The 12,829-nt window shown below is 59.0% G+C and overlaps 1 protein-coding gene across 1 annotated transcript in view; it reads left to right on the plus strand.

The window, feature by feature from the left end:
* TSPAN11 (tetraspanin 11) overlaps positions 1-3,568 on the plus strand; it is a 43,373-nt gene extending 39,805 nt beyond the window's left edge. The window contains exon 7 of the mRNA XM_077759180.1: positions 1,026-3,568. Within this exon, the coding sequence (XP_077615306.1) occupies positions 1,026-1,085 (60 nt within the window). The 3' untranslated portion in view covers positions 1,086-3,568. The remainder of the gene's footprint in view (positions 1-1,025) is intronic.
* The last annotated feature ends 9,261 nt before the right edge of the window (positions 3,569-12,829 follow it).

Genomic DNA, 12,829 nt, shown 5'->3' on the forward strand with positions numbered 1-12,829 from the left:
GTAGATTGGCACTGCTATCGGTACCAAGTCTGAAAGCTGCGCTCACAGGGCCCCGCCATCGTCTCACGTAGGGGTGGAGAGGAGAGAGGAAGGGGGAAGAAGAAGGGCTCGTTCTCTGTCACCTCAAGCCAGCTAGCCTTGCAGAGAAGCCAAATGTCTGCTAGCCCATGGGTGTCTTCATCAGCCTGACCTCCTCCCACTGGCCGGAGCTCCGGGTGCATCCAGATGGGCTCTGGCAAGGTCAGGTCAGTGGCAGCTATTGACGAGGTTTGGGAACGATGGGGCATTGTTCCCTGCCTTCGGGGACATCCCCCTTCGCCCAGGTGCCACGGGACATTTATGGGGCTGCCCTAGCAGCGCCCTCTCTGTGGGTGGGGTGTCAGGATGCAGCGGCATCATTACCATGGCAAGACCACGGTCCTGGACCTCCTGGGTCTGACACATCCACATCTTGTCCTGCAGTTTAGAGATTGGAAAAGTGAGGCCCGCCAGGGGGACAGCGACTCCCCAGGACTGCCCTGCTCTGGGCAGGATGCCCTTCTTGTTCAGCTAGTGGATGTGACACAGGCTCTCAGCAGGCTCCTAGGGCCTGGGTCTGGTGCCGCATTCTGGGCTGACTTACAGGATGAGTTGGGGACAGTTCTGGGTGCTCCCTTCAGAGCCTCAGTTTCCCCAGTGGCTCCCGTACATCAGCCAGTGAGTCGACTGGGACGCTTGGTTTTACTCTGGAGTCTGAGAGCAGCGAGATGCAGACAGACAGCAGCGGGGGAGTGGAACCGCTTTGGCTCAGGATCTGATGGAATTGGGCCATCTCTGGAGATCTAGGACCACAGACCAGCAGTACACTGCTGGTTAGAAATGCAGAATCTTAGGTCCCGCCCCAGGCCTCCTGAGTTGGACTCTGCCCTTTATCCTGGTCCCCGTGTGGGCACCCAAGAGTGAGAAGCCTCCTCCGGGCACTGCAGGGAGAGCAGCTTGGTGGGGTTCTGACTTCTCTTTGCACCTCTGCTCTCTCCACCTGGCAGATCTGCGGGATGGTTCTCACCTGTTGCTTGCACCGGAGGCTCCAGCTGCATTTTTACTGATGGCCGACGGCGTCCCCCTCCGACTGCCCCTCGCGAGGACAGGTGCCAGAATCCCATCTTCCAGGCCTGCAGAGTCAGTGCCACCTCACCTAGAAACTCCCAGAAACTCCCCCTACTCTGTGCCCAGCCCCTTTGGATCCTGTGATTCTGACCCAGGCAGGGGGACCCATCCTGCCTGGAAATGACAGCCAGCGCCCCTCAGCAGGGCTGGGGATCCCGTGGATGACAGGAGAGAGGAGGGTGATAATCAAGCCCTCGGCTCCCTCCCCGCTCCAGAACCCAGAATGAAGGTCTGAAAGCTCCAGCCCCCTGGGATGCCCGCATTGGGCACGTGATCTCCCCACTGGTGCTGAGCACCCCTCCTGACTCTGCTTGTTGTGTTTTTCTCTACTCACGGGGAAGTGCTGGGGGAGGGGGGGGCAGTCAGGGTTGGCTCTGCCCCTAGAAGATGCAGCTCTTTGCTCTGCCCGTCCCCACATCTCCTCAGCTGGGAGTGCCCGCTGGCCCAGTTCCTTCCCGCGGGGCCCGGCAGCGGTGAGGGCTGAGGTGAGGCCCGGGAGCTGCCGTGGGGCAGCAGCAGGCTGGTGGGGTACCAGGGCAGGGAGGAAGCCAGGTAAGGTGACCGCACCAGCATGTGCTGCACCAGCACCCTGTACCCAGCCTAGAAACCTTCCCTGGGAGCGGTCCCCCAGGAGACCACGGCCTTGAGCCCCAGGCTGCAGTACATGACCCTCAGGGGTCTCCCCTCGAGGGCCTGATTCTCAGGAATGCCAGGTTTTTTAAATGATCTCCAGCTCTTCATGTTGGTGGGAGTAAAAATCCTTCCTGATTAGGCCAAATCACAGACCCCGCAGAGTTAGAGCCACTGTGAAGATACAGCTCTGAGTAGGGGGGTGCTGTGCCCAGAACCCCGTTTCTCCTGGGCCCACAATCCCTGGCCACATATGGCCACCACCATGCTGCCCCCAGGAGCCCTCACTCTGCTTCCCAGAGTGAATATAGAGGCTTCTTTCGGTTCTCTCTTGGCGTCCCTGAATCAGGCAGGGAATTTTCAGGAAGAACTTTCTCAAACTAAAGGAGAACAGAACAAAAAAGAGAATCCTAGAAAATGCAGAATATAGATGCTGGCAGTTTTCCAAAGAATGGGTGTCAACTTGTAAGACAGCCGTGGAGAACCCACCCCCCCAAAATAGCTGTTACAAGTGGGTAACTCGTAGCGAGAGAACCCCACACCTGGCTTCCCACCTTCCCGGTGCTGGGCTTCCCGGGCTGGGGACCCTTGTACCTCCTGCCACGAGGGAGTGGCCCCTTGTTGCTAAGATCAAGGCCAAGAAAGGTCACACCTTACCTCCCAACTCATTCGAGGCCCCAGTCTGATGAGCACAGCTCTGGGTGACCTGGGGTGTCCTGCGTGAAGCATGTCCTCCCTCCCATACACAGCTCACTGCTGTCCCCAAACACAGCCCTCAGCTGTATGGAAGCCGTGCATGCTCAGAGCAGGGAGTCCCCACATGCACAGAGGGAAGACCAGCTTCCTGGGGCAGATTGCCTCCTGTACCCCGGGGATCATCCCGGGGCTTCTCTCCTCCACCCTCGGGGTCCTGGGGATCCCGATACCAATTCAGTAACAGGAGGCCAGCTTTCCAGCAAGCCCAGGTGCACCGAGGCTGGAAGAAAGCGCTGTGACTAGCTTTGCTGCCTTCCAGCTTCCTGGGACTCAAGAATGACAGACTCCCAAGCTGTGTGCTGGGCCGGGTGTCGGGCTGCCAAGTTCTCCTGGGCAGGTGGTGATGCCCGGGGAGGTGCTGTGTCCTGTGGGACATGTCAGCCCCTGGCGGAGTCCCTGCACTCCCCTGAGGTCAGCTGGGCTTGTGGAGATGGGGACAAGGGGATGGGCGGGATCGCTTGCTTGCACACCTTGTCCACCCCCACCCCCGCCCCGAGGTGGGTTAGGCCATCCCGGCTGAGGGCAGGTGATGCCGCCCTGGATACCGGCCCGCCCGGATGGCAGCTGGAAGATGGATGGGCAAAGCTGCAGAGAGAGAATGACCCAGAGCTTTGGGGGAGCGGTGACCTGCTTGTTCATGCTCACAGCCTGGGGTGGGGGGCGGTTAGAGGGAACCGAGGCCCAAGATATGGAGGCTCCCGCTCAGGGCACACAAAGGGCAGGAGTCCAGAGTCAAGGATGCCATGCCCAGTGAGGTGTGCCCACCCCACCTGAGGACGCAGCTCTGTGCCCGGGACAGCTCCTTCTGGGGCCCTGCTTGGAGAGAGAGAGCGAGAGCGAGAGAAGGCTGTGACTTGAAAGCTGTCATCAGTCCTTTGTGAGCAAAGGCCCCTGCACACTGGGGCCCAGAAAAGAAGCCAGCATTTTGTAGAGGTCGGGACATGGCGGATGCTGGGATAGGCAGAGCCCGAGTCCCCACAACCTCGGCCTTCCCTCCCACAGCGCGCTGGGGTGGACACCCCACTCCCACCCCCCCGTCCCCCACTCTCCGGATGACCTGTGTTGTGGGAGGCAGGAATGAAAGTCGGCGTTTGGTGAGGAGATGAAGCCTTGTTTAAATGTCTGTGACCACCCTTTTCTTCTCCCTACTCTCCTGCCAGCCTTGCCCCAACCCCAGGGGCCCCTCCAGTCTCGCCACAGGGGAGCGTGCAGGGCCTAGTTGTTACTGAAGACCTACTATGTGCTTAGTGAGTTAGTCATGTAAGTGCTTTCTTTCCCAGTGACCCCAACAGGAAGGCACTAGTCCCCCCACTCTGCAGATGACAAAATTAAGGCTCTGAGAAGTAAGAGATTGGCCAGTCAGTAGCAGTGGCGGTTGACATGCCACCCCTAGCCGGGTGGAAACGAGGGGGGCCGGGCTGGGAGCCCCCTGCCCTCAGCATCACGGGCTCCCCATCTCTGCAGCAAGCCATCAGGCTCCTGTGCAGGAACATCACATCCCTCAGGGGGCACTATGGGCCGTAGCCTGGAGCCCCCTCCCGGACTGGATGGAACCGTCCATCTGGCCCCCAGCCCGGCATGCCCAGCACATTTGCAATCAGCAGAGAAGTGTGGCTGTTTTCAGACTGACGGCCAGGCCCTCCCAGTGGAGTGGCTTCAGGCGGCAGACAGGAGCCCTGGGGACCATCGCTCAGGGGACCGGCCAGCCTGTCACCTCGGGTGCCAATGCTGGCACCAGGTGAGGGCATACCAGACCTGAGCAGTCAGATTCTGCAAACAGGGTGTGGAGCCTGGTGCCCATGCAGAGATCACACGTGGGGGCGTGGAGAGCTGGTGAGGGCATGGGACACGCCTCTCCCTGCCCCGTGCTGGGGGCCAGGGGAGAAGCCTCAGGGTTCATGCACTCAGAGCCACCCTGGGCAGGGAAGGGGCACCCTCCTGGTACCTTTCCCTCCCCTGTGTTGCTGATGTGCGCGTCCGGCCGGCACAGAGTGGTCCCTGTCTTCCGGAGGGGGCACCTAGAATCTCATCAGGCCGCTCACCCTGTGCACTTAGACCTGGAAGGGCCAGCGCAGCACTGAGGAGGGGTGAGGGGTGAGGGTGATAAGCCCCCAGGACTCGTGCCCTGCAGCCAGTTTGGGCCTTGGGATCTGTCCCTCTGGTCCGTGCCCAGGGTTTGGAGGTGGAGGAAGTGAATTGAAACACTGTCATCACCACCCACCCCCCTTTCTGCCTTGGCAAATGATTGCTACTTTCTGGCCACTTTGGGCCTGAGGAGAGAAGGGGAGGAGGAGGGAAGGCGGTTTCTGTCACTGCTGTGTGGTGCTCACATCACCGAGGATGCTGGTGATGTGTCTGGACCAGAAGTTCTCAAATGTGAGGATGCATGCGGTCACCTGGAGGGCCAAGTCTTGCCCCCTGAGCCCCGTATCTGCAGGGGTGAGGACAGGACTCGCGACGTGAAAAGCTCCCAGGTGCTGCTGGTGCTGCCAGTCTGGAACCGCCCGTTGAGAACTATTGCTATAGCCCCGGCCACAGAGAACACTCTGCCACCTTCCTCTGTGTGCACAACCCCCCAGAGTTCCAAAGCCCCTCGGGCTGGCCAGCTGGCCAGGAACGTGCCCTCTGGGTGGGGCCAGGAGGCCAGGTGCCCGGGTCCTCTTCCTGGAAGGGAACGGATCAGGTTCCCAGCTCCATTTTCCCACCTCCTTCTGTGTGCCTTGGGAGAGTCCGGCTCCATTCTCTGCACCCCACTTTCTAGTTTAGCATGTGCCCTGCCCTGTGTGTACTCCGTTCCCCAGCCTCTGTGCACCCCCTTCCTCTCCTGCTTATGCCCGTGAGCCACCCTGCGCAAGTGCCCCTAGGAATTCCAGGCAACCCAGTATTAGCGAGGCCAAGTGGGCCTCTGGAACCAGCCCACCCATGGATATGGGTTGTCACAGTATTCTAGAAACAGAGAAGGTGCCTTAACCTCCCGCATATAGAGAAGTTGCTCTGGTTGTAAACGCGCCCTCTCCTTAGCTGGCCTCAGCGTCAGCCTGGCCTCACACGCTGGGTGGCGTGATAATAAAGGAATTGTATCTAGGACTACCTTCTGTTGTTTTTTTTCCTCCTCTGCAGGGAAATCCCAGGTAGTTCACCAGATGTGTTTCAACCCACCGTACATGGGAAAGCAGACATTAGTCATGGGGAGAAGGGGAAGGAGGAGCTGTGTTAGGAAACCCATGGACCACAGTGATTGGGGTTCCGCTTACCCTTCTTTTATCGGCTCCCACCTTCCCTCTGTTTGAACTGACCTCGCCTGCACATGTGTGCCACTGGCTCCTGGCTGCAAGCGAGAGCCGGGTTCCAACAGGAAAGCTTGAATTGCATTCCCCTTCAATTCCTCCCTTGGTCAGCCAGTATCCCCGCACCACTTCCCACGAAGCACGGCAGCCTCCGTCAGTGAGCCTGCAGCCCGCACATCCTGCTGTGGGCATCACCTCATGCTGGCCGCAGCAGATGCCAAGGATGGTGAGACGTCCCGGGTGAGGCCCGCCACCCCCCTCCCCGCCCTGGCTGGCCCTCGGGCTCCCAGCTAAGCTAGGACACACACCCTTATGGCTACCCAGACCCCTAGACCATCTCGCTCATTTATCCATATGCAAATCCAGAATGGGATACTTTTTTCATACAAATGCAGAAAGACTTCAATCTTATGATTGAAGGAGCTGAGGCCATCAGGTTGCCCAGTGAGGAGCTAAAAGGATGCATTTTACTCATTCAATTTCATTCACTATTCTGTCTCGAGAACTTGAGGTGAGGCGGGCCAGTGGATGAGCCTGAACAGTACCTGGAAAAGCTGGACTCTGGGGATGCCAAGATGGCAGCGGTGGGGTGAGGTGGGGAGGCACCCTGGAAGTGAGCCTCTCACCCGGGGAGAGCCTGGAAGGGGCCTACTCACTTGCTATCCAAGAGAGGGAGTCTGCAGCCCTGGAGAGCCTGTGTGTCTCCCCTGCCCCTTCGGTCAAGATCATTCACCAAAAGATCATAGCAACAGCCCTCTGATGGCTTAGATGTTGGGAAATGCACCATTTGGGCCCATCCAAGGTCTCCTATCTTGTTGGGCCAGACATCTCACCTCCACCATCCTGTGAGTGCCAATGTGTGTACACATATACACAAGCACACAAACGCGCCTGGGAGGGCTGAGTGCCCCCTGTGGGCCCCTCCCTGCAGTACACAGGAGTGCCATGGCTGAGTGTCATTGCTGTCCAAAATGTCTCTGGGGGCGGGCACCTGGGTGGCTCAGTCAGTTAAACATCCAACTCTTGGTTTTGGCTCAGGTCATGATCTCATGGTTTGTGGGTTCAAGCCCATCATTGGGCTCTACGTTGACAGCACAGACCCTGCTTGGGATTTTCTCTCTCTCCCTCTCTCTCTCTGCCCCTCCCCTGCTCGCTCGCTCTCCCAAAATAAATAAACATTAAAAACAAAAATAAAATAAAATGGCTCTGGTGGCCAGTAGGGGCCTCAGGGAGGTGGGCAGCATCAAGCTGCTGCGTGAAGCTATCCTTGGTGGCTGCCAGCTGGCCGGTCGGCTGCCACTGCTCCCCAGCAGGTGCCAATGCCTCATGTTAGCCCCAGTGCCCGGCTGTCACATTGCCGGCAGGTGGGCTGCTCAGAGCTGGGACCCTGCTTCTACTCCATCTCCCCAGCTGAGAATAGAGAGGATGTGGGTGGTGGTGGGGGNAACACACTCACACTCCATTTGGTGCAATTAGTCATCTACCTGTCCAGGGCAAGGGATGTCATGTTGAATGAGTGGCAAGAATGCTCCTCTCCCCATTTCCCCCTGAGCAAATCTAGTTAATCACCAAGTGATTCAATTTTCCTGTGTGTCTCTCAGATCTGATGTTTTTCTCCCTCCCACTGACACTCCCCTGTGGGCTCAGTCATCTCTCACTTAAGTCACTGACGCAGCCCCTCCTTGATGTCCCTGCATCCCACCCTGTCCCATCTTACCACTCTCCACACCATCCTTCCCAAAGGCAGCTCTGAGCCAGCCACACATGGCTGCAAGCCTGTCAGCGGGCTCCCACCGCTCTTGGCTTCAAGTTCAAGCTCTAACCTGGCTTAGTACTCTGTGATCTAGTGGCTGCTGCTTTCTCCAGACACCCCCCTTAGCACTTGCTCTGTACGTCGGCTCCAGTGACATCACCAGGGCTCACCTCCCAATCCCTGCCAGATTAACTCCTGTCTTTAACTCTCAGCAGTGACATTGGCTCCCCAGGTTGGGGTCAGCGCATCTCCCCCTCTCCCCGTGTGAATATCATGATCACAGCACTGAGTTGCAATCCTGTTTGCTCTTCTGTGGTCTCCATCAGACTGGTGGCTCTATAAGCACAGGGGCTGGTCTGGGTCCTTCACCGTATACTCTAGGTGCTTGTACAAGTTAGTATCCACTAAGTGTTTGGGTGGATAAACATCTTGTCTCTGGAAGCCCTGGTCGTGGCCATTTTGAAGGAGCTCCCGTGTGGGTACCAAGCCCACGGTGCTGCTACCAGCAAGCCATCTTCCTCCTGCACCCTTTGCCGAGTGCAGATGGAGAGGCAGCTCTCCCACTGCAGCACACAGGGCGGGGGGAGGGCCCCCAGGGTCATCTCATTCACCCCCTCTCATGGTCTGAGGAGCCCAGCGCCCATCCCAGAAGGCTCTCGCCTAGTCATTAGATGCCGGGAGAAACCATGCCAGCCCTGTCTTGATAAGAACACCTCCTCTCCTGCCCAGCCAGGGTGGCCTGCCTTCCATGGCTTTAGCTCATCTGACTGGAGCCCAGCGCTGAGCAGTCAGTGCACCCCGTTGTCCTGTGATCCGGTGGACTTCACTCTGCCCCCCAGAAGCAGACAGCACAGGGACCTGGCCAGCATCCCCCGTGGGTGTCCGCAGGCTGGAGGGCAGGAGCCAGAACTGCAGTGGGCATAGAGGAAATGCCTTACACCCACACACCCCTGACTTGGTTGGTCTTCAGAGGATGTTGGAGGGTCACCGCCCCTAGTTCACGACCAACCCCTGACTCCATGGCCACCAGATCTCTTCTGATACATCTCCTTAGGCGAGATTTGCATTCCGGACTTTTGATAGAGGGTCGATCCTCAGCAAACCTCTGGGGGCTTTGGGACACAGCAGCTACAGGATGGGGTCCCTAAAGCTTGATGTCCTGGGGCAACCCCCTGCCAACCTGGCCACTCCTTGAGGAGGAAGGAGAAGCCCCCTCTTGCTCCTGGGCCCCATGGCACATCCACTCTTCATCCCCATTCCAGCCCAGAACATCTGCAGCCAATGTCCACGTACACACGGTCCCGGACTAGGATGACCTCTGAGCTCCTCACCTGCAACTTGTCACCATGACTGTGGCAGCCACGGACACCAGGAGACCACTATGGCCAGGGGGCCGCAGATGCCCCCTCCCTCCCCACTGACCTCTCATCCTGAGTTGGTGTTCCTGTGCCCTCTCCTGAGAGCACAGCCTGGCCCAAGTCATGCTGTGAGGTCCCCTCACTCCTGGAAGAGATATCAGGCCCAAATGAACCCCAAGAACATCAGAGGGATGGGGAAGACTGTACCTAAGCCCCGCCCCCTACAGGAAGCCATGAATGCCTTACTCCCTGCCCCTCCCCCAACACACTTCTGGGCCTTCCCACAAGACTGGCCATGTGTGACCAGTGAGCTTGGGCCTCTCGGACTAGCCCGCGACCAGGCCTGCATCCAGTCACTGGGCAAAGGGCACCCCTAGAGGGGACTGCGCCCCACTCCACGCGGCAGACCTGTGACCTGGGCCTGAGGAGGAGAGATGAAGTCCTTGCAGCGGGGGTGTCCTCGACAAACCGTAGGGCCCAGTGCCTGATCCGTCCTGCGTCCCTCACACCACCCGCCACAAGAAGTCATAGTTGAGGGAACACAAACCACAAAGAGACCACCTGTTTGTGCTTTTGACACATTATCAGTTTTTATTTAAAAACATGCTAAAAACATGGTGTTCGATAAAGCCAGGACCAGGATGAAGGAAACGCACAGATACGGCATCGCAAGCAGAAAAGTGCATTTAAAACCAACAAGCGTGCTGTCCTGCTCTCCCACGCTCCTGGGGGTGGGTGGGGTGTGCCCATGAGCCCCTGGCTCCGGCCCTCAGGTGCCCGTTCAGGGCAGGGAGGCTGGGACCCACCGGGACTACTACCACGCTGAGGTGTGGAGGAGCGAGTGCAGAGACCAAGACTGTGAGGGGCCTGGCGCGGAAGGGCAGAGGGTCAAACGGGGGACTCAGGCACCTGGCCCCCAGCTCCCGTCCTACGCCAGGTCCCTGCTAGTTAGCACCTCCACCAGTGTGGGTGGGCAGGGGGCTGCAAAGGAGGGGACAGCCATTTCCATCCACCTTGGACTGCTTTTTGGCCACCAAAGCAAGGAGCGCCGGCCACCTGGATCCAAGTCAAACCAGAACATCTGTGTGAGGGTCTGGGGTGGGACAGCAACCTTTCTGGAGTGAGAGCCCAAGGTGCTGGCCCATGCTGGTGGGGGGAGGGGGTGACAGTGCTCCAGCGGGGGGCCTGGGGTGGAGACTTGACACCTTGTCCCTTGACACCTGCCGCAGCCCCCCAAGGGTGGTTCTCGGTCCCTGCGGGCCCACCAGCTCTGCAGGATGGCTGCAGGGAAAGGCCAGGTCTTGGCCGGCGCTCCCTTGAAGCTGTCTACAGAATCCGACCTTCTAAGTCACATCTGGAAGCTGCATCAGGCCTGACCAAATGGACTCTGAGCCCAGGGAAGCCACATGGGAGGGAGCGTATCCAGTTAGTGCTGCCCCGGTGGGATCAGAACCGGGAGAAACGAGAAGACACTGGGCTGCCACAGACACCGTGTGGCATGACCTTCCGTGGGTGGGATCCACCCTGCAGGAAGGGCGGGGGGGGGCTGGAAGAGCACCCCCACCCCTTGTGCCTTACCCCGGGGGAGACGCGAGCGAATGCCTAAGCGGCCAAGCACAGGGTGAGGCAGGAAGGCGGTCTGAGGGGCTGCGGACAAGCCTCCATGAACAGACAGGTGAGGGGGCACCGGTGGGGAGGGGGGGGGGGCTGCGGGGGAGGGGGCTCCAGACACAAGACTGCCAGGGACGCTACACCCCCCGCCAAGGTGTTGGGCTTTTGCTGATTTGAAAACTGAAATTGCATTGATAGGCATGAACAAGGCTGCCCCATTCCCCCCGCCCCAAGGTCATTTTACACTCAGTCCCACTGTGTGACTCCAGCGCATGTTAGCTGAGTGCCTCTCTGCAGTGACGCGGTAGCATGACAGCTCTGTGCTCTGCAGCTGGGTGTCCCCAGGGAGGCAGCTGAAGCCCCCGCTGGGAAGATGGCACCAGAGGACCCAGGAAGGCAGTTCTGCTCAGGCATATACTGGCCCCTTCGTCTACCCAAGGACCCACCTTCCCAGCTTTGCCATGGGCACCTCCACTTCTGTCGTAGGAGGGTGGCCTTACTCTGCCTGACTCACTGAGACCACCCTACTCTCCAGTCCTCACTGCCCCAAATCGTGAGTCCTGAACACCGAAAGTCCCATTCTCCTGGTCCCGTCTGTGTTTGACTTAGGCGGGCGCAGGAGGTGCTGGCTGGGTGGCCCGGTCTCAGCTTTTGGAGAAAAGTGGAGGCCGGATGGGAGACTTGGCCTGGTGGGAAATCAAGGTACCCAGCCAAATGGTGCAGGAAAAAGGCAGCTGCCCCACATGAGGCCGGGTCGGGGAGGTGCACCAGATTGGAGCTCGCCAGTGGAAAGCCTTTGCAAGCTCAGTCCCGTAAATTCTTGACTTTATTTTTTTAACTGCAAAAACACTTACTCAGACCAGCGTCAGCCCTGAGGGCCGCCTGCTGCAGTCAGATACCCCACCCCGCCTGTTCGCCTCCTACATGGGGACTCAGCTGCTTCTTCCTGGGGCTGCTTAGCAAGATCCAGTCTGAGCACCTCGTCTTCTCCTCGGGGCCATGGAGGACACACCTGCCACCACCCCACCGTCAGTGAACCCTGAGGAAGGGGATGCGGGACCCCCTGGTCATCTTCCCCTCCCTCTCAGCAGGGAATGTGCAGCCCAGTGAAAGCGGCTGGAATGATCACGGGCACCAGGTCCACCTTCCCCCGCCACCGATGGTCACGGGGCCTCTCCACCACCAACTGAGCATCAAAACGTAAGGAATGCTTCCCCTTCCAGAAGCAATGTGAGAAAGTGAGCAGCATCTGAACTAAAGAGGTATTTGTCCGAGAGTTTCTAGCAGGAATGTCTGTGAAAGTAACGGGTTTGCAGAACCTGTTGCGGGAACACGCCCGCACGGGGCAGAAGGGGGAGCCCCCTCCAGTGCCAGCAGAGGGCAGGAGGAAGGACGGACGGGAAAAAGACAGACTGCTCAGCGGTGAAGTATAAGGACCCACACCAGCCCTGGCCGCGTTCCTGGCAAAGCACTTCACTGAACCCCCACGGGCCCCCCCACCACTCTGGCCGCTGGAGCCAGGATCAGCAAACAGCTGGCTCCGGGCAGGGTGCCCCTCCCCACGGTGCTCTGTGCCTTCCGCTGCACTCGCCTCGCCCAGGCTCCTGTACCACAGACGCCGGCCCCCCACACCCTGGCCCGCTCTCCCTCCCGCTCGGTGCATCCTGAGCACGGGCCTGGCACATCTTCCTGGAGGCTCCTGAGCGGCGCACAGTGGTCTGTCCTGACTGAGACCTGACGGACATCCTCTCTCTCTCTACCTGTCCCTCACCCTCAGGAAAAAAAAAAAAAAAAATCAAACCATTACAGAAATCAACGCGGTAAAAAGTTATAAATCAGAAAGCTAACCCTAAACTTATCTGAAAGATAATATTCCTGAATAATCATAATCAGAGTAAAATAAAATTAAAAAAAAGTTACACTGTAAGGTATAAAAAGCCTGGGCAAGATGCTCCCGGGGGGCCTTGCCCAGAGGCAGTCAGACCCCGGCCACCGCCAGCTCTCCCACGGGGGGTGGGGGGGGCATGGACACCTGTGGCTCCGCGGACAGTCTCTTGACCAGGAGGGAGCACCCTGCGCCCCACCCACGTGGGGACAAAGTGTCAGGGTGAGGAAGGGCAGGGGCAGAAACGCATCAGTGCTGGGGGGCTCCTGGGGCATGAACCCGGCTCCCCCGTCTTCTTTGGCAAATACACAGATGCAGGAACCCAGGCGCCCCCAGCACCCAAGGTCTCTGTGCTCCTCCACGCCTCCTCCTCCCCGGCCTTCCACCCACCAAGGCAGCTGGG

This window comes from Crocuta crocuta, unplaced genomic scaffold (genome assembly GCF_008692635.1).
Source record: "Crocuta crocuta isolate KB4526 unplaced genomic scaffold, BGI_CrCroc_1.0 scaffold72, whole genome shotgun sequence".
Lineage (NCBI taxonomy): Eukaryota > Metazoa > Chordata > Mammalia > Carnivora > Hyaenidae > Crocuta > Crocuta crocuta.